Here is a 26,117-nt window from a genome sequence, read left to right as displayed (position 1 = left end):
GTTCTGTAGCTCTTCATTTCTTAAAGGCACAGCCTAAAACTGTCACAGTGCCCCTTGCCCCCTGTCCTGTCCCTGGGCACCACCAGCAAGAGTCTGGCCCCAGCCTTTTGCCCTTCACTGCTCCTTTAGCTCTTGCTGAGCATTGCTCAGATCCCTTCTGGGGCTGCTCTTCTCCAGCCTCTCTTCCCCAGGGCTCTTCACAGAGATGCTCCAGGCTTCTCAGCAGCTTTGTAGTACACAGACAACAAATTCAACAAAACCACTTTGACTTTCTCTGACTCCTCACATGAGCAGCACATACTGCCTCCAGCCCAGCGCAGCCTCACTCGCATTTCTTACCCATCACAAAATATGCAGCAGCAGGACAACTCAGAGCTTTAAAGCCTGGCTCTACTCAGAGGCTCTTCTCTTTGTCCTGAGAGCTGTGGACACAAACAGGCTTGAAGGTAGAACCAATTATCTGAATCTGCCCAAAGAGAATTGTAGAAGACATTTGGTTTAAAGGGGCCATCACCCAAGGTCATCTTGCTCAACACCCCTGCGGGCAGCTGGGACACCTCCACCTGAATCAGGTTGCTCAGGGTCCCATCAAGTTTGACATTGAATGACTCCAGAGATGGGGCCTTGACCACCTCCCTGGGCAGCCTGTGCCAGAGTCTCCCCAGCCTCCCTCTGCAGAGCTCCCTCCTGGTGTCCAACCTATCTCTGCCCTGCTCCAGTTCCAAACCATTGCCTCTGCTCCTATCCCCACAGCCCCTTCTGAGCAGTCCCTCCCCAGCTGCCTGCAGCTGCCCTGCAGAGATTGAACTGCAGCTCTGAGGTCTGCCTGGAGCCTTCTCTTCTCCAGGCTGAACAGCCTCAACTCTCCCCCACAGCAGAGGTTCTGTAGCCCTCTGATTATCTTTGTGGCCTCCTCTGGACCCCCTAGAGCAGTTCCAGGTCTCTCTGGACCCAGCCCAAATTCTTTCCTTTTCAAACCACCACACTCATGGAGGAAAGTTGGGAATTGATGAGCAACCCAAACCTCCCCAGGTATTCACAAGTCAGTGCTGATGGAGCCCAGGTAAGTGGAATTTCTTGCAGACTCCTACAGGCTCTGACCAATGCTACACACAAAGGTGGTTCAAATGTGATTTCCTTCCCAGCCCAACTGGAATGGTTTTTATAGCAGCCTGGAGCTGAGATACAAGAACTCAGCTCTTGCACCTGGCTGCCAGAACCACCACTGCACTGCTCCCCATGCTGCAAGGAGGGACATGCCTCTCAGCAATGTCTTCAAGCTCCATACTCCAGGGAACTTCACTCCAAACCTGATTCTTACAGCAAACACCCCCCCAGGAGTTAAATGAAGGCAGTGCACAGCTATGGTTCTGGCTAGAGCCCTCTAAAACACACAACAGGATTGACTCAACCTCCTCTTAGAGCTCCAAGGCTTGCTTTTGGCTTCCCACTTTGTAATCAGCCTTTTCCTCCAAGCTGATAGTTCAGGTCTTGGTTAGAAGCAGGAAAGCTGAAGCACAGCAGGTTGATTCTGCAGAGTTCTGGTAATTCCAAGTGACAGATTTGCACTGGAAATCAGGGGCGTGTGGCAACTTTGGAGCCAAAGGCCAGGAAATGAGAGGAAATGAGTTTAGCAGCCTCCCCAGGCTGTGCCTCCTACACAGAACAAGCATTTGGCAGGTGGAAAATGTCTGCAGCGTTACAAATTGCATCATTTGTTGAGGTTAACTTTCAAAGAGCACTCAGAGCAGCTCTGCCTCTGCAGGAGGAGCAGGCAGCAAGCCACAGCCATGGCAGGAAGCAGGCAGAGGTCTGTCACCAACGAGCTGCCCATAAAGAGAACCCTGCTCAGTGCCCTTAGTCCAAACTCTTTAGAATCACAGAATGCTGGGGCTTGGAAGGGACCTCCAGACATCCAGTTCAACCCTGCTGCCACAGCAGGAACACTTAAGGCAGGTCACACAGGAAGGCATCCCAGGGGGGACTGGAAGCTCTCCAGAGAACCTCTCTGGGCAGCCTGCTCCAGGCTTCCAGCACCCTCAGACCAAACAACTTTCTCCTCATGCTGAGGTGGAATTTCCTCTGATGGAGCTTATGTCCATTGCCCCTTGTCCTGTCCCTGGGTATCACTGCAGAGAACCTGGCTCCATCCTCCTGACAGCCACCCTGCAGAGACTTGTAGGCATTGATCAGGTTCCCCCTCAGCCTTCTCTTCTTCAGCTTAAACAGCCTCAGGGCTCTGTCTTTCCTCCTAAGAGATGCTCCAGTCCCTTATCCATCCTTGTAGCCCTCTGTTGAGCTCTCCAGCAGATCCCTGTCCCTCTTGAACTGGGGAGCCCAGAACTGGACTCTAGTCCAGGGGAGGGGCAGGAGAACCTCCCCCGACCTCCTGGCCACACTCTTCTTAATGCACCCAAGCATCCCATTGGCCTTCTTGGTCAGCAGGGCACATTGTTGTCCCCTGGAGAACTCATTATCAACCAGGACTCCCAGGGTCTTCTCTGTGGAGCTACCCTTCAGCAGGTCATCTCCTCGACTGTCCTGGTGCAGGAGGTTGTTCTTGCCCAGGGGCAGGACTCTACACTTACCCTTGTTGAGCTTCAAGAGGTTCCCTCTGGCCTGCTGTCCAGCCTGTGCAGCTCTGGCTGGCTGGCAGCACAGCCTGACAGGGTCTCAGCCACCCCTCCCAGTTTGGTACCATCTGTAGCTTGCTGTAATTGATCCCATGTCAGTTCCACAGCTGGATCTAAACACCTTTGGCTCTCCTCAGAGTCTAACTCAGGCTTTTCACATGCTGAGGCCAGTAAGGAGATTCCCAGTGACTCCCATCAGTGTTGAAGAAGCCTGTATGGCCTCTGGACACAACCACACCAGAGCAATACCCTGCCCTGAGGAATTTATCTTCCACAGACTGGGGAGGCCTTCACCTGGCTGGTAAAAACTTTCATCTACACAACTACAGAACTTCCTTTATATACACAGGGTCCACAGGGAGTGTTTGCCTAAGGTCAGAGAGGAGTGCCCCCCAGGAGCATCTGACAGCAGCCCCAGTGTGCTGTCTGCCCTCAGCACAGGGTAAGAGCAAACAAAAAAACAGACAAAGAAAGATTCTTTTCAGCTTTCCTCAGCTCTCCAAGAGTAACAGAGCTACTGAGGTTGGAAGAGACCTTTGAGATCATCAGGTCCAAGAGCTCACAACCCTACCATTGCTGCTGAGCCCCTGCCACTGCACCATGGCCCTCAGCACCACATCCACACAGTTTTAAACACCTCCAGGGGTGAGGACTATACCACTGCCCTGCTGTAGTGGGTTGAGAGAGAAGGCCTAGCTTTCTCTCCCCCACAAAGAGGAAACAAAACCCAGAGCTGACTCGGTCAGAGAAGCAGCAGGAAGGCTGTGCTTTACGAGCAAGCTATGTACACAACACATACAGTGTTTACAATATCTATACAGAAATATACAGCAAAGAAAGACACAGGAACCAGACCCCCACCTCCAGACAGAGGAGGGTTCCCCCCCTGTCCCCCTGTATGGTCACACCTGGGCAGCCTGGGCCAGCGCCTGAGAACCCTTGCTGGGAAGTGATGGCTCCTCACAGCCAACCTGAACCTCCCCTGGTGCAGCTTGAGGCCATTGCCTCTTGTCCTGTCCCTTGTTCCCTGGGAGCAGAGCCCAAGCCCCAGCTGGCTGCAGCCTCCTCTCAGGGAGCTGCAGAGAGCAAGGAGGTCTCCCTCAGCCTCTTCTTCTCCAGGCTCAACACCCCCAGCTCCCTCAGCTGCTCCTCCCCAGCCCTCTTCTCCAGACCCTTCCCCAGCTCTCTTGCCCTTCTCCAGCTCCTCAATGTCCTTCTTGGAATGAGTGGCCCAAAACAGACCACAGGATTCAAGCTGTGGCCTCCCCAGTGTTCAGTACAGGGGCACAATCCCTGCCCTGCTCCTGCTGCCCACACCGTTGCTGATCCAGGCCACAATGCTGTCACCCTTCTTGCCCACATGGGCACACTCTGGCTCATCTTCAGCCAGCTTGTTGTCCTTTTCCACCAGGCAGCTTTCCAAGCAATACTCAAGGAAGTTTACACTCAGACCCATTACCAGCTTTGTACTTCTCTGGACCTGCTCCAGCCTTCAATGTCCTTCTTGCAGGGAGAGGCCCAAAACTGAACCCAGAATTTGAGCTGTGGCCTCACCAGTGGCTGGTACATTGACATCCAGGTCTGCTGCCACCCCAGTGCTGCTCCAGGCCAGGCTGCTGCTGCCCTTCTTGCCCACCTGGGCACTCCCTGGCTTATCATCAGCTGCTGGCACCCAGCACCCCCAGGGCCTTTTCCACCAGGCAGTTTGCAGCCACTCTGCCTCCAGTCTGGAGCCTTCTTGGGGTTGTGACTCAAGTGCTGGAGCCAGCACCTGGCCTTGTTGAACCTCAGCCCATCATGGATCCAGCCCAGCCAGCTCCCCCTGCAGAGCCTCCTGCCCTCCAGCAGGCCAACACTTCTACCAACACTTCCACTTCTTACAGCTCACATGTTTCAAATCTGAAGGTTATCCAAGTGACTCCCAGACTTCAGCACCCCCAGGCAGGAGGCAGCCACAGCCTCCCTGGGCAGCCTGGGCCAGAGCCTCAGCAGCCTCACACTCAACAACTTCTTCCTCACCTCCACTCCAACCCTGCTCTGCCTCAGCTCCAAACCCTTCCCCCTGGGCCTGCCTTAGACCCCCTCAGCCAAAGTTCCTCTGCAGCCTTCCTGCAGGATCCCTTCAGCTCCTGGCAGCAGCTCTGAGGAGCCCCTGGAGCCTTCTCCTCTGCAGGCTGCACAGCCCCAGCTCCCTCAGCCTGTGCTCCCAGCAGAGCTGCTCCAGCCCTGGCAGCATCTTTGTGGCCTCCTCTGGCCTCTCTCCAGCAGCTCTGTGTCCTTCTGCTGCTGGGGACAGCAGAGCTGGAGGCAGGATTGGAGGTGAGGCCTGGGCAGAGCAGAGCCCAGGGGCAGAATCCCCTCTGCTGCCCTCTGCCCACCCTGCTCTGGCTGCAGCCCAGCACACAGCTGCCTGAGGGCACTGCTGGCTCCTGGGAAGCTGCTCAGCTTCTTACTTAGAGCCACTCTCAGCCCACTCTGCACCCAGCCTCGATTTGTGCCTGGGCTTGGCCTGACCCAGATGCAGCCTGTCAGACCCATCCCACCCAACACAGAACACAGATCTACAGACACAGCCATTAAGAGCCAGTGATGTTTTTGTCACCTTTTCCCCAGCACCCAGGGGACACAAGCTCTTAGACACCCTCCAGCACATACTCACCCTCAGCTCAACTTCTTTGCCCAGCAAATCATACAGGCTTGCTCCTTTGGAGGTGATTTCAGAAGCAAGCTGCCTGGCTGCCTTCAGGTCAGCAATCTGGAAACACAGCAACAGAGCTCAATAGCAAAAGAAACTCCCCAGAGAAAACTCAGGACATGTGGGTGTGGAAACTGCAGAGGGGTGCCTTGTGTTATGCTTCTGGTTGAGAATTCAGAGAGAGAAAAACAAATCAGAGTACAGAACTTCAGTCAGAGAAAACCTGAGATAAAACCACCCCAACTGCCCTGTGAGAACATTGTCCTCTGAGCTTTCAGAGACAAAGTGGATTTGGTGTTCATGAGTTAGCACAAAACCCCTGCCCACAACCAGAGGGCAAGTTCTCATCAAATCATAGAATGGTTTGGGTTGGAAGGGAGCTCCAAAGGTCACTCAGCCCAACCCCCTGCAGGCAGCAGGGACATCCTCCACTGGAGCAGGTTGCCCAGAGCCCTGTCCAGCCTCACCTTGAACAGGGATGGGGCCCCAACCACCTCCCTGGGCAGGCTGCTGCAGTGTTCCAGCAGCCTCCTGGGGCAGAACTTGTTCCTAAGATGTTTCCTTACTTTTGAGCCAAGATCAAACTTGAACTTGCTGCTGTCCTCCTCGCTGAAGTCTGCCCACTCCACTCCCTTGATGTTCATGGCACTGTAGAGCACTGAGGTGACCTTCAGCAGCTCCTTCACTGCGTTGCCATCAGCCTGGTAGAGCTTCTTAGTGTTGAGCTTGATGTGAGCTTTGGTAGCCTGTGGGAAGGAAGAATGAGTTCCCCATGTCACAGACAACAAAGCCCTCATTTACCTCATCACACTTCCTTGCCCCTGGGGGCAAATTGCTCTCCTATTCAGCCTGTTTGGAACCCCAGACTTGACTCATTACATCACTGGAGTGTAACCACATCTGTGTTCTGCACGGTGGAGCATTGGCAGATAACTGCCAGAGAGAATGAAGAGCAACTAGCCATCATCCTTGCCTGCATGGGGATCAGCAAACCCCTGTGCACCACTTAACATCAAATTAAGTGTAAGTGGAATGTAAGTGGTGCTCAGGTCCTGTGCTGAGCTGCAGAAAGGTGAGTTTTCCCCTTAACAAGTTACAAGAAGATCAATTATCCTCACTTAACTCTCTTCTCTCCCAGCAGGGGCTTTAGAATGGGTGATTGAAGCTCTCCAATTTTTCCCTGCTATGCTATCAGTGATTTTATTCCCTTGCCTTCCATCTCTGAAGAGCACAGCCAGAGCAGTAAGGCAAAAGCCATCAGAATCCTCTCAGACTTGTTTAGATTTCAAAATCATGGAAAAGGGGGGAAAGGCACAACAGAAATGACACACCTGGCAGGGCTGGGCTGGGCAGGAAGGGCCACAAGGAGCTAACACCAAACTTCAGGCTGCAGAAGTGGGCTAAGGAGAACCTCAGGATATTCAAGTGCAGGATCCTGAACCTATCTGGGGCAACCCTCAATGTTAGTCCAGGCTGGGGGGGTGAGGTTGAGAGCAGCTCTGCAGGGAAGGCCTTGGGGGTGCTGGGGGGGAGAAGCTGGGCAGGAGCCAGCAATGGGCACTGGCAGCACAGGAGGCCAAGGGCAGCCTGGGCTGCATCCAAAGCAGGGTGGCCAGAGCTGTGAGAGAGGATCCTGCCCTCTGCTCTGCTCTGGGGAGACCTCACCTGCAGGGCTGGGGCCAGATATGGGACCCCCAGCACAAGAGAGACCTGGAGCTGCTGGAGAGGGGCCAGAGGAGGCCACAGAGATGAGCAGAGGCTGCAGAACCTCCCCTGTGGGGCCAGGCTGGGAGAGCTGGGGCTGTGCAGCCTGGAGAAGAGAAGGCTGCAGGGAGACCTCAGAGCTGCAGTTCAGTATCTGCAGGGCAGCTGCAGGCAGCTGGGGAGGGACTGCTCAGAAGGGGCTGTGGGGATAGGAGCAGAGGCAATGGTTTGGAACTGGAGCAGGGCAGAGATAGGTTGGACACCAGGAGGGAGTTCTGCAGAAGGAGGCTGGGGAGACTCTGGCACAGGCTGCCCAGGGAGGTGCTTGAGGCCTCATCCCTGGAGCCATTCAGGCTCAGCCTGGCTGTGTCCCTGGGCAGCCTGCTCTGGTTGGAGCTGTCCCTGCTGCCTGCAGGGGGTTGGCCAAGATGATCTTTGAGGGTTCCTTCTGATCCAGGGCCACCTGTGACACTGTAAAACTTGAGAGCACTATTCCTGCTGGCACAGCTAAAGAAGGAAGCAAGCACACCTCATTGGCATACAGAAAACTGAGTATCCAAACGACTGAACATCTTCACTCCATCATCTTTTTAAGGTGAAACCCCGGCGGAGGTATTTCTTCTTTGGGAATACTGTGACAGAAGTATCGACCCAGGGTTCACTCCTGGTGTTACACTGCTGTGCTGTTACACTGCTGTGCTGTTACACTGCTGTGGTGTTACACTGGCACTGAGTCCTGGGTCCAGCTCTGGGCTCCCCAGGTCAGCAGAGTCAGGGAACTGCTGGAGAGAGTCCAGGGCAGGCTGCAGAGCTGCTGAGGGGCCTGGAGCAGCTCTGGGAGCAGCAAAGGCTGAGAGCCCTGGGGCTGAGAGCCTGCAGAAGAGCAGCCCCAGAGGGCAGCTGAGCAATGCTCAGCAAGAGCTAAAGGAGCTGTGGGGGGCAAGAGGCTGGGGCCAGGCTCTGCTGAGTGCTGCTCAGGGACAGCAGAAGGGACAGCAAGGGGCAGAAAGTGTCAGGCAGGAGGTTGGAGCTGAGCAGGAGGAGAAAGTTGTTTGGGGTGAGGCTGCTGGAGGCCTGGAGCAGGCTGCCCAGAGAGGTTGTGGAGTCTGCTGGTGTGGAGAGCTTCCAACCCCCCCTGGGCACTGTGCTGCTGGGCAGGGTGCTGTGGGTGCCCTGCTGAAGCAGGGCTTAGGCTGGGTGAGCTCCAGAGCTCCCTTCCAGCCCCAGGCTGCTGGGGTTCTCTGATTCTGTGACTCAGCCTCTCAGCTGAGTTCCTACTGGTGGGAGACAGATGTAGGGTGAGACTCCTCAGACCTGAGAAGAACCTCTCTGGGGCTGCTCTTCTGTAGGCTCTTAGCCCCAGGGCTCTCAGCCTTTGCTAAGAGAAGTTGTGATTCAGTTCCAATTGCTTCAGAAGCTGCTTTTACTCCTTCATAGGCAGCCAGAATCTCTTTCTCTGTTGGAGTATAGTTAGCCTCTGAACCTCTGTATCCTCTACTCCAGAAACCAAGAGGTCGTCCACGTGTCTCCCCTGGAGCTTTCTGCCACAGGCACCAGGTTGGACCATTGTCACTTGCAGCTGTGTACAAAATGTTCTTCCTCTCTGGACCAGCTGGGACAGGTCCCAGACCCACTGCTTGAACTACCTCCTGCTTTATCTGGTGAAAGGCTGCTTGCTGCTCAGGTCCCCAGTGGAAACTGTTTCTCTTTCCAGTCACATCATACAGAGGTTTCACAATCTGACTGTATCCAGGAATGTGCAGTCTCCACAACCCCACTGTACCCAAGAAACGTAGGGTCTCTTGCTTGCTCATGGCATTGGCCATGGTAGAGACTCTGTTTACCACATCCACCGGAATGTGTCGGCATCCATCCTGCCACTGCACTCCCAGACACTGGATCCCTCTGGCAGCTCTTTCACCTCATCTCACTCAATGGCCAAACAGCTTCCAGGAGAATGTCAATGATTTTGTTACCTTTCCCCAAGACTTCTTCAGCAGTTTTACCCCAGAGGATGATGTCATCGATGAACTGGATGTGTTCTGGAGCAACACCTTTCTCCAGAGCATCCTGGATCACTGCATGATGCTTGAGCTGTGGATCCAGCCCATTGGCAATCTGTAATTGAGCTGGGCAATGGGGTCAGGGAGCAGTGTAGGGCCCCAGAAATCCATGAGGAATTAGTTCAGGACCTGCTGAGCCACTTGGACACTCACAAGTCCATGGGGCCAGATGGGATCCATCCTAGGGTGCTGAGAGAGCTGGCAGATGAGCTGCCAAGCTGCTCTCCATCATTTTCCTCCAGTCCTGGCTCACTGGAGAGGTCCCAGGTGACTGAAACTGGCCAAGGTGGTCCCCATCCACAAGAAGGGTCGGATGGAGGAACCTGGAAGCTCCAGGCCTGGCAGCCTGACCTCAGTGCCAGGGAAAGTGATGGAGCAGATCATCTTGGGGGCAATCACTGCACACCTGAAGGATGGCCAAGGGCTCAGGCCCAGCCAACATGGATTTAGGAAGGGCAGGTCCTACCTCTCCAACCTGATCTTCTATGCCCAGGTAACTGCCTGGTGGATGTGGGGAGGCCTGTGGATGTGGTCTGCCTGGACTTCAGCAAGGCCTTTGACACCGTCCCCCACAGCAAACTGCTGACTAAGCTGTCAGCCCCTGGCTTGGACAGCAGCACTCTGAGCTGGGTTAGGAACTGGCTGGAGGCTGAGCCCAGAGAGTGGTGGTGAATGGTGCCACAGCCAGCTGGCAGCCAGGCACCAGTGGTGTGCCCCAGGGATCAGTGCTGGGCCCTGTGTTCTTTAACATCTTCATTGATGATCTGGATGAGGGGGTCGAGTCAGTCATCAGCAAGTTTGCAGATGACACCAAGTTAGGAGCAGATGTTGGTCAGTTAGAGGGCAGAAGGGCTCTGCAGAGGGACCTTGCCAGGCTGGACAGATGGGCAGAGTCCAACCGGATGGCATTCAACAAGTCCTAGTGCCTGGGGCTGCACTTTGGCCACAACAACCCCATGCAGAGCTACAGGCTGGGGTCAGAGTGGCTGAGAGCTGCCAAACAGAGAGGGACCTGGAGGTGCTGATTGACAGCAGCCTAAACATGAGCCAGCAGTGTGCCCAGGTGGCCAAGAAGGCCAATGGCATCCTGGCCTGTATTAGGAATAGTGTGGCCAGCAGGAGCAGGGAAGTCATTGTGCCCTTTGCTCAGCACTGGATAGGCCACACCTTGAGCACTGTGTCCAGTTCTGGGCCCCTCAGTTTAGGAAGGACATTGAGACTCTTGAATGTGTCCAGAGAAGGGCAACGAGGCTGGGGAGAGGCCTTGAGCACAGCCCTGTGAGGAGAGGCTGAGGGAGCTGGGGTTGCTTAGCCTGGAGAAGAGGAGGCTCAGGGGTGACCTCATTGCCCTCTACAATTACCTGAAGGGTGGTTGTAGCCAGGAGGGGGTTGGTCTCTTCTCTCTAGCAACCAGCACCAGAACAAGAGGACACAGTCTCAAGCTGTGCCAGGGGAGGTTTAGGCTGGAGGTGAGGAGGAAGTTCTTCACCGAGAGAGTCATTGGGATGTACTGCCCAGGGAGGTGGTAGACTCACCATCCCTGGAAGGGTTCAAGAGAGGATTGGATGTGGCACTTGGTGCCATGGTCTAGTCATGAGATCTGTGGTGACAGGTTGGACTGGATGATCTTTGAGGTCTCTTCCAACCTTGGGGATACTGTGAGACTGTGATACAGTGCTGAAAACGTACTGGACTCCTCTCCAGGTGAAAGCAAACTGAGGCCTGCATTCCTCTGCTATGGGAATAGAGAAAAATGCATTAGCAATGTCTATGGTAGCATAAGCATTTGGCCTCTTTGGATTCCAGCTCATACTGTATCTCCATCATGTCTGGCACTGCTGCACTCATAGGTGGTGTCACTTCATTCAGGGCTCGGTAGTCGACTGTCAGACGCCAGTCTCCATTCTGCTTCCGCACAGGCCACACTGGACTGGTGAAAGGTGAATGAGTTTTGCTGACGACTTTCTGACTCTCCAACTGATGAATCAGATTCTGAACGGGCAACAAAGAGTCAGGGTTGGTTCTGTATTGTCTGTGATGCACAGTCTGAGAAGCAACCGGCAATTTAATGTCCTGTATCTTGTGTTGTCCCACAACTGCAGATTCATCAGAAAGCTCAGGTCTGGCAGACAGCTTCAGTTTTTGTCCATCAGTTTCCTGTCCAGTCCAGCAGATGCTGTTTTGGAAAGCCCATTTGTAACCTCTAGAGTCTCTGAAAGGCCCTTCTCTCAGAAAATCAATTCCCAAAATACAAGGTGCCTCAGGTCCAGTCACAACACGATGCTTCTTCTACTGCTTACCAGTTAAACTTCTATCAACCTCTACCTTGTCAACTCTTGAGATCCACCAGTGACTCCCAGAATAGTTATAAGGTCTGATCCCTGATAATTTGATGGTATTATGGTGCACTGAGCTCCTGTGTCAGCCAAGGCCCTGTACTTCCAAAATTGTGAAGTGCCAGGCCACTGGATGCACACATCCCAATAGATTCTGTTATCTCTGTTATCCCTCTCCTCCCCCTGGCGGGAGGCAGGGCACCCCTAAATGTGGGGAACACTTCTGCATTTGCAGTTAGCACAGCATCTGGTGTCAGAGGTGGAATCACTGTTGGAGCTATTAGAGTTGTTCTGGGACACTGAGGAAGTAACAGCTACCCTTCTGGTATTGCTACCTCAGGCTCTGCCACTCTGCAGCTCCCTTAATCTCCTGAAAAGATTAGCAGTTGGTTGACCATCCCATCTGTTCCTGTTCCAGCAAACTGATCACACAGGGTTATCCAAATACTCCTACGGGATTGCCTCCGCTCTCTGTTCTGCCAGAGTGCCCCAGCACTGCCCCTTGCTTAAAGGCACAGCCTCAAATGGTCACAGACCTGTTTTGGAGTGACCTCCTTGGAGGATGTCTGTTTCTAACAGCTGAAACTGTCCCTGCTGCCCCTGCAGCAATGGACTGTCCCTGCAGCAACAGACTGCTCATGATGTCCCTGCAGCAATGGACTGTCCCTGCAGCAACGGACTGTCCCTGCAGCAACGGACCGCTCCTGATGTCCCTGCAGCAACGGACCGCTCCTGATGTCCCTGCAGCAACGGATCGTCCCTGCAGCAACGGACCGCTCCTGATGTCCCTGCAGCAACGGATCGTCCCTGCAGCAACGGACCGCTCCTGATGTCCCTGCAGCAACGGACCGCTCATGATGTCCCTGCAGCAACGGACCGCTCCTGATGTCCCTGCAGCAATGGACTGTCCCTGCAGCAACGGACCGCTCCTGATGTCCCTGCAGCAACGGACTGTCCCTGCAGCAACGGACCGCTCCTGATGTCCCTGCAGCAACGGACTGTCCCTGCAGCAACGGACCGCTCATGATGTCCCTGCAGCAACGGACTGTCCCTGCAGCAACGGACCGCTCATGATGTCCCTGCAGCAACGGACTGTCCCTGCAGCAACGGACCGCTCATGATGTCCCTGCAGCAACGGACTGTCCCTGCAGCAACGGACTGTCCCTGCAGCAACGGCCTGCTCCTGATGTCCCTGCAGCAACGGATCGTCCCTGCTGCCCCTGCAGCAACGGACCGCTCCTGATGTCCCTGCAGCAACGGATCGTCCCTGCTGCCCCTGCAGCAACAGACCGCTCCTGATGTCCCTGCAGCAACGGATCGTCCCTGCTGCCCCTGCAGCAATGGACTGTCCCTGCTGCCCCTGCAGCAATGGACTGTCCCTGCAGCAACAGACCACTCATGATGTCCCTGCAGCAACGGACCGTCCCTGCTGCCCCTGCAGCAATGGACTGTCCCTGCAGCAACAGACCGCTCCTGATGTCCCTGCAGCAACAGACCGCTCCTGATGTCCCTGCAGCAACGGATCGTCCCTGCTGCCCCTGCAGCAATGGACTGTCCCTGCAGCAACAGACCGCTCCTGATGTCCCTGCAGCAATGGACTGTCCCTGCAGCAACGGACCGCTCCTGATGTCCCTGCAGCAACGGACTGTCCCTGCAGCAACGGACCGCTCATGATGTCCCTGCAGCAACGGACTGTCCCTGCAGCAACGGACCGCTCATGATGTCCCTGCAGCAACGGACTGTCCCTGCAGCAACGGACCGCTCATGATGTCCCTGCAGCAACGGACTGTCCCTGCAGCAACGGACTGTCCCTGCAGCAACGGCCTGCTCCTGATGTCCCTGCAGCAACGGATCGTCCCTGCTGCCCCTGCAGCAATGGACTGTCCCTGCTGCCCCTGCAGCAATGGACTGTCCCTGCTGCCCCTGCAGCAATGGACTGTCCCTGCAGCAACAGACCACTCATGATGTCCCTGCAGCAACGGACCGTCCCTGCTGCCCCTGCAGCAATGGACTGTCCCTGCAGCAACAGACCGCTCCTGATGTCCCTGCAGCAACAGACCGCTCCTGATGTCCCTGCAGCAACGGATCGTCCCTGCTGCCCCTGCAGCAATGGACTGTCCCTGCAGCAACAGACCGCTCCTGATGTCCCTGCAGCAACAGACTATCCCTGCTGCCCCTGCAGCAATGGACTGCTCCTGATTTTAATCTTTCCCTTCCAAGGACAGACTGATTCCTTATTCTTCTCCACATACCTGCCCAGCTCAAGCACCACCTACACTGACCATCAGACAGAGACTGCTCTGAGAGAGAGGCGAGCCGGGATAACAAGGGACTTGCATCGAGGATTCAAATACCAGCGTCAAGACTGGATGAAGGGGCTGTGACAAGAAAGTAGAAGTGGAACAGAGGGGTGGATTGTGGTGGGTTAATGCCCATCCTGAAAACAAAGGGGGGAAGGGCTTGTAAGTGTTTTTCCCTCCCTGCAGGGTGTTTTGCCCCTGGGAAACTGAGTCTGATCCACTGCCCCCTCCCTGCCCAGCTAGGGTATAAAAGCTAGGGCATTGCAGACATTAGGTCCCTTTTTGGCTCCTGCCTCTTCTTGACCAGAGCTACTGCAGCTGCCCTCCTGCTCCTCTGCCACGTGGTCGGGCTTGATCCTTCTCCCTGATCCTTCTCCCTGCTGCCTCCATGTGTCTTCAGAGAGAGACTCGTTTTGTATTCTTCTTTGTCCCCCTCCTATCCATCCTTGTTCCTTGCCCTTGTGAACCTTACCTGTTATTGAGATATATATATATATATCTGTCTATCTATCTATATATATTTTTTTAAGAAAACTCTTTACCTCTCTACTTCCAGGCTGACTCCAAACTATTGTTTGGTGGACTTGCTCCTTTCCCTTTTTCCCTCTCTCTGTTGGCCGGGAGGAGGGGGGAGCAGGGGAGAGGTTCTCAGCCTTGCCCCCATCTGAGCTCTTAACTCCCAGTTAAGGCTCAAACCACTACATACACCCAAGAGTGATTTATTTATATTTTTCTACTTTTCTGCTCAAAATCTGTAACTAAATTTTAAAGGCATAGCCTAAAACCACCACACAAAGGTAGACACAAATATGGTGATATCTCTCCTGGACACACTTAGACTGCTTCAAACCCTTTCATATATGCAACTGTATCTTCCTCTCTTACCTCTTCAGAAGTGAAGTGCTAAGGATGAAAGTTTAGTGTCAGATGTTTAAGTCCCAGTTCTATTCTTCATCCTCTCAGGAGCATCCTGTCCTGGCCTACTCCAGTTTATAACAGCAGAAGACACACAATGCAGCACAAGAACCATAGACACAGGATGGCCTAGGTTGGAAAGGCCCCTAGAGATCATCTGCTCCAACCTCCCACCAGCCCAGCTTGCTCAAGGCCTCATCCAGCCTGGCCTTCAACACCTCCAGGCAGGAGGCAGCCACAGCCTCTCTGGGCAACCTGGGTGTCTCTCCACACTCACCACAAAGAATTTCTTACTCATCTCCAGCCTCAGTCTCCTCTCTCCCAGCTCAAAACCATTGTGCCTCGGCCTGGCACTCCCAGCCTTTGTCAACAGTCCCTCCCCAGGTCTCCTGGAGCCCCTTCAGGTACTGGAAAGCTGCTCTGAGGTCTCCCTGGAGCCTGTCCCCACAGGGGAGGTTCTCCAGCCCTCTGATCATCTTTGTGGCCTTCTCTGGACCCTCTCCAACAGTTCCATGTCCTTCTTGTGATAGGGACACCAGAACTGACTGCAGTGCTGCAGGCAGGGTCTCAGCAGAGCAGAGGGCAAAGAATCATCTCCCTCATGCTGCTGGTCACACTTTAGGAACATCCTGTCCTGGCCTTCTCAAGTTTCTAACAGCAGAAGGTACACAACACAGCATGAGAACACCACACATTCTCAGCCACTCATGGTGAGGCATCTGTAAGGGCTTGGGACAGGAAGCTTTCAAATTGATAGGGAACCAGCATTTCAACATGCTTGAGCACACCTCCTGAGGCAGACTGACCATGAACTGAGCCACTGCCTTAATGAAGAAGACCCGATCCTGCTCTGTCTCCACGTCAGAAGGGATGTCAGTCTGGGGCTCGTACCTGCAGGGAGAGGCACACACAGGGGCTGACCAGCTAGAGATACATGAGCAGCATGGGGACAACATGAAAATCAAACAGAGCAAGCACATGACAGACCTGAAAAGAAATCTGTAGCTCCTGCTGCAGCCCATGAGACACCTTCACTGGGTTTGTGAGCACACTGCAAACGCTGTAAAGCCCCAGAGGCTTCCCAAGGAATGTGCTAGGTTGGAAGGGACCTTCAAGACCATTCAGCTCCCACCCACTGCCATAGGCAGGGACACCTCCCACCAGCACAGGCTGCTCAGGGCCTCATCCAGCCTGGCCTTCAATACCTCCAGGCAGGAAGCAGCCACAGCCTCCCTGGGCATCCTGTGCCAGAGTCTCCCCAGCCTCACTGCCAAGGATTTCTTCCTCCTGTCCAGGCTGAATTTGCCCTCCCCCAGCTAAAAGCCATTGCCCCTCATCCTGTCACTCCCACCATCTCCAGAAGGAATTTTTACTGGGGGGGTCCTGGATATACCTTTTGCAGACAGTTTTGCAAAGGAGCAAACTGCAGCTGGCTCAAACAGGTCTGTGCAATATTTCTTTTCAGAAGGAATTTACTGCTTGAGTGACACAGTGCTAACTCAAACCAACCACAACCAGGTGTGGCTTCACAAACTAAAACACCAGGCAAATTCCCCAGATAATGCTTCCAGGATTCTCTACTTCCCTGTCCCAGACCACTCCTGCTGGTAATAAAAACCAACCACCTTGTCCTTCAGTGTGGTGTGACATCTTTTCAGGTTCTCAAAAGTCACAGACTCATTAAGGACGGAAAAGACCTTTGAGATCAGAGTCCAGCCATTAACCCAGCAGAGTGCATGGGCTAAAATCAAAGGCAAGACAAGGGAAGGAGATATTACTGTGGGGGTCTCCTACAGGCCACCTGACCAGCAGAACCAAGCAGATGAGGCCCTCCACAGGCAAATAGAAGCGGCTTCCAGGTCACAAGCCCTGGTCCTCATGGGGGATTTCAACCACCCTGACATCTGCTGGAGGGACAACACAGCAAGGCACCAGCAATCCAGGATGTTCCTGGACTGCATAGAAGACAACTTCCTCCTCCAAATGGTAGAGGAGCCAACAAGAAAAGGTGCTATGCTGGGCCTTGTTCTCACCAACAGGGAAGGGCTGGTAAGCAATGTGAGGCTCAGAGACAGCCTTGGCTGCAGTGACCATGAAGCAGTTGAATTGAATCTCCTCAGGGCAATCAGGAGGAAGTATTCCAAGCTCACAACCCCAGGCTTTAGGTGTGCAGACTTTGATGGCTTCAGGGATCTGACAGCCAAAGTGTCCTGGGACCAAGCCCTGGAGGGAAGAGGGACCCAGGACAGCTGCTCAGTATTCAAGGACCACCTCCTCTGTGTCCAGGAGCTCTGTGTACCAACAAGGAGAAAAGCAGGAAAGAATGCTAGGAGGCCTGCCTGGATGGGCAAGGAGCTGCTGGACACACTGTCACTTAAGAGGAAACTCTACAGGCAGTGGAGGGAAGGACAGCTAGAACAGGGGGGAGATAAGGAAGCTGCCTGAGCAGCAGGAGACCTGGCTAGGAAAGCCACAGCAGAGTTGGAATTGAATCTAGCCAGCGAGGTTAAAGGGAGCACTAAGAACTTCTACAGGTATATGAATGGCAAGAAGCAGCCTAGGGAAGGTGTGGGCCCCCTCAGAAAGGCAACTGGTGACATGGTCACAAGTGATGAGGAAAAGGCTGAGGTACTCAATAACTTCTTTACCTCAGTCTGCACTGCAAGGGCCTCCAGCCACACTCCTGGGGTCATGGAAGGCAATGGCAGGGACGGGGAGGAAGAACTGCCCCTGGGAAGTGAAGATCAGGTGGGGATCACCTGAGGAACCTGAAAGTGTTCAAGTCCATGGGACCCCACGGGGTACACCCAGGGGTGCTGAGAGAACTGGCAGAGGAGGTTGCTAAACCCCTCTCTAGTCTATTCCAAAGGTCCTGGCAGTCTGGGGCAGTCCCCACAGACTGGAAAAGGGGAAACATTGCCCCACCTGCAAAAAGGGTAAGAAGGAGGAACCAGGGAACTCCAGGCCAGGCAGTCTCACCTCTGTGCCTGGAAAGATCATGGAGCAGATCCTCCTGGAGGCACTGCTGGCTCAGGAGAATAGTGAAGAGGTGATTGGGAACAGTCAGCATGGCTTCACCCAGGGCAAATCCTGCCTGACCAGCCTGGTGGCCTTCTCTGAGCAGGTGACAACATCAAGAGCTGAGGGGAGAGCAGCTGCTGTCCTTTCCCTGGAGCTGAGCACAGCCTTCCACACTGCCCCACACCACATCCTGGGCTCCAGGCTGGTGGCACATGGGTGTAAGGGGTGACCACTGGATGGATACAGAACTGGCTTGAGGGCTGCACCCAAAGAGTGGCTGTCCATGGCTCCATGGCCCAGGGGAGGTCAGGGACAAGCAGAGTCCCTCAGGGATCAGTCCTGGCACCAGGCTTGGGGGTGCTGGGGGAGGAGAAGCTCAGCAGGAGCTCTCAGTGAGCACTTGCAGCCCACAAAGCCAATCAGCTCCTGGGCTGCAGCAGGAGAAGTGTGGCCAGCAGGGCAAGGGAGGTGATTCTCCCCCTCTGCTCAGCTCTGGGGAGACCCCACCTGGAGTACTGCCGCCAGTTCTGGAGCCCCTATTGCAAGAGGGATGTGGAGGTGCTGGAAGGTGTCCAGAGCAGGGCCAGGAGGATGAGCAGAGGGCTGGAGCTGCTCTGCTGTGAGGACAGACTGAAGGAGTTGGGGCTGTTCAGTCTGGAGGAGAGAAGGTTCCCAGGTGACCTCATTGTGGCCTTCCAGGATCTGAAGGGGGCTACAGGAAGGCTGGGGAGGGACTGCTCAGGATCTCAGGCAGTGATAGGACTAGGGGGAATGGAATGAAGCTGGAGGTGGGGAGATTCAGGCTGGAGGTGAGGAGGAAGTTCTTCCCCATGAGAGTGGTGAAGCCCTGGAATGGGTTGTGCAGGGAGGTGGTTGGGGCCCTGTCCCTGGGGGTGTTTAAGCCCAGGCTGGATGAGGCTCTGGCCAGGCTGATCTAGTGTGGGGTGTCCCTGCCCATGGCAGGGGGGTTGGAACTAGATGATCCTTGTGGTCCCTTCCAACCCTGACTGATTCTATGATACTATGACACTGCCAGGGCAGCACTGAGCCATGGCCCTCAGCATCACAGCTACACAGCTTTGAAACCCCACCATGGATGGGGACTGCACCACTGCCCTGGGCAGCCTGGGCCAGGCCTGGACAACCCTCAAGAGGAAGAAATTCTTCCTCATGGCCAACCTAAACCTGCCCTGGGGCAACTTCTTCTGTCCGTTGTTCCTGGGCAGCAGAGCCCAAGCCCCAGCTGGCTGCAGCCTCCTCTCAGGGAGCTGCAGAGAGCAAGGAGGTCTCCCTCAGCCTCCTCTTCTCCAGGCTCAACACCCCCAGCTCCCTCAGCTGCTCCTCCCCAGCCTGGTTGCCCTTCATCTGGACCTGCTCCAGCTCCTCAGTGTCCTTCCTAGCATGAGGGACCCAAAACAACCAAGTGCAGCTGGGGGGGACTGTGATGCATCTGTGAACCCTCAGAAGAGCTCTGTTGAGAAAACATCTCTGTGCTCCCATGAGAATCTGGAACCTGCCTGGACAGCATGAGTGGGAACGAGCAAGCGCAAGGTAAGATGTGAGGCCACCTGGACTAGCTTAACAAGTAACTATAGCAATGCTGCTGCTGACCCATGAGAACCTTGAGAAGAGTTCCTTGGCCAATTGCAGGCAGCCCCACACACAATGCACACAGTACAGGAGCTGTGTGCTGGAATGAATCTGTTTGCTTTTTGCCGTCTCTACGCGCCGCTCGCGTTTGACTCTTGTCGCACAGAGCCTCACCTTATCCCTACCCCGACCCCTCTACAGCCACATGCAGCTCCACCACTGCTCTGCTACTACCACAGCTACTGCTGCAGTTGGGTAGCTGAGGCACAAGCACAGTGACTCAAGGCCTGGCAGAGATGACACCCTGCAGGTGGTGGTGCTCATTCAAGGGCAGTGTCTTTTTCAGATCATCTACTGACTCTGTCACCATTCAGCCTCTGTCTGACCTTGCACCCCACACAGGGGGATAGGCAGTGACAGCTTACCAAGATACAGTTAGTTGATTGGTTCTGATGATCCTTGAAACCCCTTCCAGCTTGGATTTCTAGGATTCTGTGATTCTTACCTTGCTGCTGCAACTTACCAGTTCAGGCTGGCGTTGTCTGGCATCCAAGCCACATTTAAAACACAGTAACTGCTGCAGCACTGATCCACTACTACCCAGCTGTAATTTTATACCCCCTTAACCCACTGCTGTTGGTTAAACACTTATGAAACTTGAGGTGACCTCAGTGCCAGGGAAAGTGACGGAGCAGATTATCCTGGGGGCAATAACTGCACACCTGCAGGATGGCCAAGGGCTCAGGCCCAGCCAACATGGATTTAGGAAGGGCAGATCCTGCCTCTCCAACCTGATCTCCTTCTATGATCAGGTGACTGCCTGGTGGATGTGGGGCAGGCTGTGGATGTGGTCTACCTGGACTGCAGCAAGGCCTTTGACACTGTCCCCCACAGCAAACTGCTGGCTAAGCTGTCAGCCTGTGGATTGGACCATTACACTCTGTGCTGGGTTAGGAACTGGCTGGAGGCTGAGCCCAGAGAGTGGTCGTGAATGGTGCCACAGCCAGCTGGCAGCCAGGCACCAGTGGTGTCCCCCAGGGATCAGTGCTGGGCCCTGTCCTCTTCAACATATTCATCGATGATCTGGATGAAGGGGTAGAGTCAGTCATCAGCAAGTTTGCAGATGACACAAAGTTAGGAGCAGAGGTTGGTCAGTTAGAGGGTAGAAAGGCTCTGCAGAGGGACCTTGACCGACTGGACAGATGGGCAGAGTCCAACAGGATGGCATTCAACAAGTCCAAGTGCCTGGGGCTGCACTTTGGCTACAGCAACCCCATGCAGAGCTACAGGCTGGGGTCGGAGTGGCTGAGAGCTCCCAAACAGAGAGGGACCTGGAGGTGCTGATCGACAGCCACCTGAATATGAGCCAGCAGTGTGCCCAGGTGTCCAGGAGGGCCAATGGCATCCTGGCCTGCATTAGGAATAGTGTGGCCAGCAGGAGCAGGGAGGTCATAGTGCCCCTGGACTCTGCTTTGGTTAGGCTGCACCTTGAATACTGTGTCCAGTTCTGGGCCCCTCAGTTCAAGAAGGACATTGAAACACTTGAGCGTGTCCAGAGAAGGGCAACAAGGCTGGGGAGAGGCCTTGAGCACAGCCCTGTGAGGAGAGGCTGAGGGAGCTGGGGTTGTTTAGCCTGGAGAAGAGGAGGCTCAGGGGTGACCTCATTGCCCTCTACAGCTACCTGAAAGGTGGTTGTAGCCAGGAAGGGGTTGGCCTCTTCTCCCAGGCAACCAGCACCAGAACAAGAGGACACAGTCTCAAGCTGCGCCAGGGGAGGTTCAGACTCGAGGGGAGGAGGAAGTTCTTCACCGAGCGAGTCGTTCGGCATTGGAACGGGTTGCCCAGGGAGGTGGTTGAGTCATCGACCCTGGAGGTGTTCAAGAGGAGATTGGTCGTGGCACTTGGTGCCATGGTCTAGTCATGGGGTCTGTGTTGATAGGTTGGACTCGATGATCCTCGAGGTCCTTTCCAACCTAACTGATACTGTGAGACTGTGATACTGTGAAATTATGCATCATCCTCTTTCTCCATTGGAGTGAAAAAAGAAAGTCCATTTTCCAAGCTAGACATTAGATAGAAGACTGCAGCTGAAACAGGACAGTGACCCATTTGCCTGATTGCTGCCTTCTGGCCTGCATTCACAATTAGTATCATTAAGCTTAATTACTGAGCAGTGAGGAACAGGCTGAGTGATGTTGGAGTTGTAATGAAATGCTAAATGCTTATAACACAAAATTACTTGGATTAAGTTACCCAAATGGTCTTTAAAATACAGGTGTGCCACTGAGCATCTGCAGTACTGCTGGTTTGCAGGTTTGGGTGTTAAACAGAACTCAGTGTCCCCCCTGGTATGCAACAGTGAAATGACAGAGCCCTGCAAAGCAGGCACAAGTGTCTTTCTCTAACAGAACTGAGCCCTTTTAAAGGCTCAAGCTGTGCTTTAAGAGTACTGGGAATCTTCAACCCTGGAAGTGCTTCACTTTCAGACCAGCCCAACTCCTGCATTGCTGTGGGTCAGAGCTGCTCCTGACAGGCACCCAGCTCCTGCAGCTCTGAGAAGCCTTTTAATTACACTGCAGAGAAGCCTCCCTGCACCTGCCCTGCTCATTACTTCAAACATCACTGCAAAGTGAAGATCTTTTTGTCTGTCTAAATGCTGCAAAGCTCAAAGCCTTTCATGAGACTGGGAAGTTACTTTTCTTCTTCCTTGGTTCCTGGAGGCTGGTGACTTCTAGGAGGTTCTGCCTTTCACTGGTGTTTTTTAAAGTCTCTCCATTTGCTGCTTTGTAAGCTTCAGCTGATTTGGAAGGTGCTGTGTCTGAAATGGTGTCTGAAAGTAAACTTCCTTGAGTATAGCTTGGAAAGCTGCCTGGTGGAAAAGGACAACAAGCTGGCTGAAGATGAGCCAGAGTGTGCCCATGTGGGCAAGAAGGGTGACAGCATTGTGGCCTGGATCAGCAACGGTGTGGGCAGCAGGAGCAGGGCAGGGATTGTGCCCCTGTACTGAACACTGGGGAGGCCACAGCTTGAATCCTGTGGTCTGTTTTGGGCCACTCACTCCAAGAAGGACATTGAGGAGCTGGAGAAGGGCAAGAGAGCTGGGGAAGGGTCTGGAGAAGAGGGCTGGGGAGGAGCAGCTGAGGGAGCTGGGGGTGTTGAGCCTGGAGAAGAGGAGGCTGAGGGAGACCTCCTTGCTCTCTGCAGCTCCCTGAGAGGAGGCTGCAGCCAGCTGGGGCTTGGGCTCTGAGCCCAAGGAACAAATGACAAGGCAGGTTTAGGTTGGCCATGAGGAACAGTATTTTCCCTTAGAGGGTTGTCCAGGCCTGGCCCAGGCTGCCCAGGGCAGTGGTGGAGCTCCCCTCCTGAGGACCACGATTCAGTGGTGACCTGGCAGTGCTAAGAGTTGGACCAGAAATGTTTCCTTCAATAATTCTGTGATTCTAAATCACATTTTTTATTCTTTCAGGCTAATTAAACTAAACCACTGAAAAGTTAACTACCACATTTGCTCTCTGATATTTAGAAGAGCAGACCTTAAAGAGGGACAAATGACCTTTATGTTCCCCTTTCAACTTGGTAATGCAGTTTCACACCTAGACATCCCCTCCCAGCACATCCCACAGCCCAGCATTGCCCCAAGCATCTCTTGGCCTCATCACCTACCTTTTCACCAGCCAGAGAAGCACCTCTGCAACAAGCTTGAAGTTTGGGGTACGGAAGTTCTCCATGGATATGAGGCGTGGATACCCCAGGGCCCTCATCATCTCAGTAAGATCTGGAAAGCAAGCAAGAGTGGGGATCCCTTCCACAGATCCAGCGTGGGGATCCCCTCCCGCAGAGCCAGCGTGGGGATCCCCTCCCACAGAGCCAGCGTGGGGATCCCTTCCCACAGAGCCAGCGTGGGGATCCCTCCCGCAGAGCCAGCGTGGGGATCCCTTCCCAGAGCCAGCGTGGGGATCCCTCCCACAGAGCCAGTGTGGGGATCCCTTCCACAGAGCCAGCGTGGGGATCCCCTCCCACAGAGCCAGCGTGGGGATCCCTTCCACAGAGCCAGCGTGGGGATCCCTCCCGCAGAGCCAGCGTGGGGATCCCTTCCCAGATCCAGCGTGGGGATCCCTTCCCAGAGCCAGCGTGGGGATCCCCTCCCACAGAGCCAGCGTGGGGATCCCTTCCCACAGAGCCAGCGTGGGGATCCCTCCCGCAGAGCCAGCGTGGGGATCCCTTCCCAGAGCCAGCGTGGGGATCCCTCCCACAGAGCCAGCGTGGGGATCCCTTCCCAGAGCCAGCGTGGGGATCCCTCCCACAGAGCCAGCGTGGGGATCCCCTCCTGCAGAGCCAGCGTGGGGATCCCCTCCCGCAGAGCCAGCGTGGGGATCCCTTCCCACAGAGCCAGCGTGGGGATCCCCTCCTGCAGAGCCAGTGTGGGGATCCCCTCCCGCAGAGCCAGCGTGGGGATCCCTTCCCAGAGCCAGCGTGGGGATCCCTCCCACAGAGCCAGCGTGGGGATCCCTTCCCAGAGCCAGCGTGGGGATCCCTCCCGCAGAGCCAGCGTGGGGATCCCTTCCCAGAGCCAGCGTGGGGATCCCTCCCACAGAGCCAGCGTGGGGATCCCTCCCACAGAGCCAGCGTGGGGATCCCTTCCCAGAGCCAGCGTGGGGATCCCTCCCGCAGAGCCAGCGTGGGGATCCCTTCCCACAGAGCCAGCGTGGGGATCCCCTCCCACAGAGCCAGCGTGGGGATCCCTTCCCAGAGCCAGCGTGGGGATCCCTTCCCAGAGCCAGCGTGGGGATCCCTTCCCGCAGAGCCAGCGTGGGGATCCCTTCCCACAGAGCCAGCGTGGGGATCCCTCCCGCAGAGCCAGCGTGGGGATCCCTCCCGCAGAGCCAGCGTGGGCTCCCACGGCAGCCTGGTCACCTGCCGCGGGGCAAGCTCTGTTCAAAGGGCTGTTAGAACAGAAGCAGCCTTTCAACAGAAAAAACCAGCAGAGTAAACACACAGCCGAGGCAAAAGGCGCAGGAGCGGTCGGGGCCACTGCTCGGCAGCCTCTCCCTGCTCGAACGCCGTCAGCTGCGGGGACCGGGGCCGCGCAGGGGCTGCTCACCCCTCTGCCTTCACTCTGCCCTGCTGAGGAGCGAGGTAAACACTAAGAAACCCAAAGAAAGGCCTCGGCCCCACGGCAGACGCTGGCGTAGCCCTCACCCGAGGCACCGGCGAGGCTCCCGTGCCCCACGCCCGCTGTCTCCCGCATCCGGGGAAAGCTCCAAAGCCAAGCGGGGTCCGCGGGACCACGCCGCGGGCCCCCCGAGCCTGAGCGGCTTCACTTGGGCTGGGACCGGGGCTGCCGCGGGCTGCCGCTCCCCGTCCCGCCTCATCCCCTCCGCCCCGGACCCCGCTCGCTCCTCGGCAGAGCTCCTTACTCCTGAGGTCGCGGAACGACATGGCCAGGCCAGGCCGCGGGCCGCGCCGCTCGTCTCCACGGCGACCGCCCTACGGCGCAGCGGCGGGGCCAAACCGCTGCGGAAAGCGACCGTCCGCGACGGGGGCCGGGCGCGGGGCCGCCGCTCCCGACAGCCGCCGGCTCTGGGGCGTGCCTGAGCTGCGCCCGCTCGGCGGGGCCGGGGGCTGCCGCCGGGGTGCGGACTGTCCCGGCCCCTCCCGCCGGAGCTGGGACCCCCTGGGTGTCACCATGCCTGGTGCCTGGGCGCCGGATCTTGCCCCCTGCTGTCACCCACCAGCCACCGGTCACCGCTTCGCCCGAGGCGACTTCCAGCCGAGACAGGAACTGTTCTGGGCTCCTCTCAAAGGTGTTCTGCAGCGATGCGGGCTAGGCGCCGTCACCACTTACCTGCACAGACTCACAGACCGGGGTGGCTGGAAGGGAGCTCATCCAGATCAGCCCTGCAGCCAGCAGGGACAGCTGCAGCCACAGCAGGCTGCTCCCAGCCCCAACCAACCTGCCCTGCACTGCTGCCAGCCACGGGGCAGCTCCACCTCTCTGGGCAGCCTGGCACAGGCTCTTCCAGCCTGTCTGACTGTCACAGAATAGTCACAGAAACAGTCAGCTTGGAAAAGAGCCTCAGGATCACCGAGTCCAACCCAGAGCCCTGCTCTGCAAGGGTCACCCCTAAACCACAGCCCCACGCACCATATCCAAACCACCCTGAAACACAGCCAGGCTTGGGGACTCCACCACCTCCCCAGGCGGCACATTCCAATGCCTGACCACTCTTGCCATGGAAAAATGTTTCCTAATGTCCAGTCTAAACCTACCCATTTGTAGCTTGAGGCCATTCCCTCTTGTTCTGTCACTGTGAGAAGAGACCAGCAGCAGCCTCACCACAATGTCCTTTCAGGTAGCTGAAGAGTGCAATGAGGTCTCTCCTCAGCCTTGCCTTCCCTTCCCTTCCCTTCCCTTCCCTTCCCTTCCCTTCCCTTCCCTTCCCTTCCCTTCCCTTCCCTTCCCTTCCCTTCCCTTCCCTTCCCTTCCCTTCCCTTCCCTTCCCTTCCCTTCCCTTCCCTTCCCTTCCCTTCCCTTCCCTTCCCTTCCCTTCCCTTCCCTTCCCTTCCCTTCCCTTCCCTTCCCTTCCCTTCCCTTCCCTTCCCTTCCCTTCCCTTCCCTTCCCTTCCCTTCCCTTCCCTTCCCTTCCCTTCCCTTCCCTTCCCTTCCCTTCCCTTCCCTTCCCTTCCCTTCCCTTCCCTTCCCTTCCCTTCCCTTCCCTTCTCTCCTCAGCCTTCTCTTTCCCGTTAATTAAACAGCCCCAGTTCCTCCAGTTGCTCTTTATCAGATTTATTCTCCAAGCCCTTCCCAGCTTCCTTGCCCTCCTCTGCACTCCTCCACAGGGACACCCCACACTAGCTCA

General features: G+C 55.6%; 1 protein-coding gene across 8 annotated transcripts in view; it reads right to left on the bottom strand.

Moving 5' to 3' along the window:
• CLUAP1 (clusterin associated protein 1) overlaps positions 1 to 25,125 on the bottom strand; it is an 83,133-nt gene extending 58,008 nt beyond the window's left edge. For 6 of the 8 annotated variants that reach the window (XM_068147362.1, XM_068147360.1, XM_068147356.1 and 3 more), the window contains exons 1-5: positions 24,675 to 24,739; positions 22,921 to 23,032; positions 15,453 to 15,537; positions 5,895 to 6,074; positions 5,293 to 5,388 (exon numbers count right to left, since the gene is read on the bottom strand). In XM_068147362.1, the coding sequence (XP_068003463.1) occupies positions 5,293 to 5,388; positions 5,895 to 6,074; positions 15,453 to 15,537; positions 22,921 to 23,032; positions 24,675 to 24,696 (495 nt within the window). In that variant the 5' untranslated portion in view covers positions 24,697 to 24,739. The other 2 variants (XM_068147358.1, XM_068147357.1) reach the window with 2 other exon arrangements.
• Between the last annotated feature and the right edge of the window lie 992 nt (positions 25,126 to 26,117).

Source organism: Melanerpes formicivorus, unplaced genomic scaffold (assembly GCF_026170545.1).
Source record: "Melanerpes formicivorus ecotype bairdi unplaced genomic scaffold, bMelFor1.0.p_v2 SCAF_14, whole genome shotgun sequence".
In the NCBI taxonomy this organism is placed as follows: domain Eukaryota; kingdom Metazoa; phylum Chordata; class Aves; order Piciformes; family Picidae; genus Melanerpes; species Melanerpes formicivorus.
The sequence above is the reverse complement of the archived record's forward strand: the minus strand, read 5'-3'. Positions and strand labels throughout refer to the sequence as shown.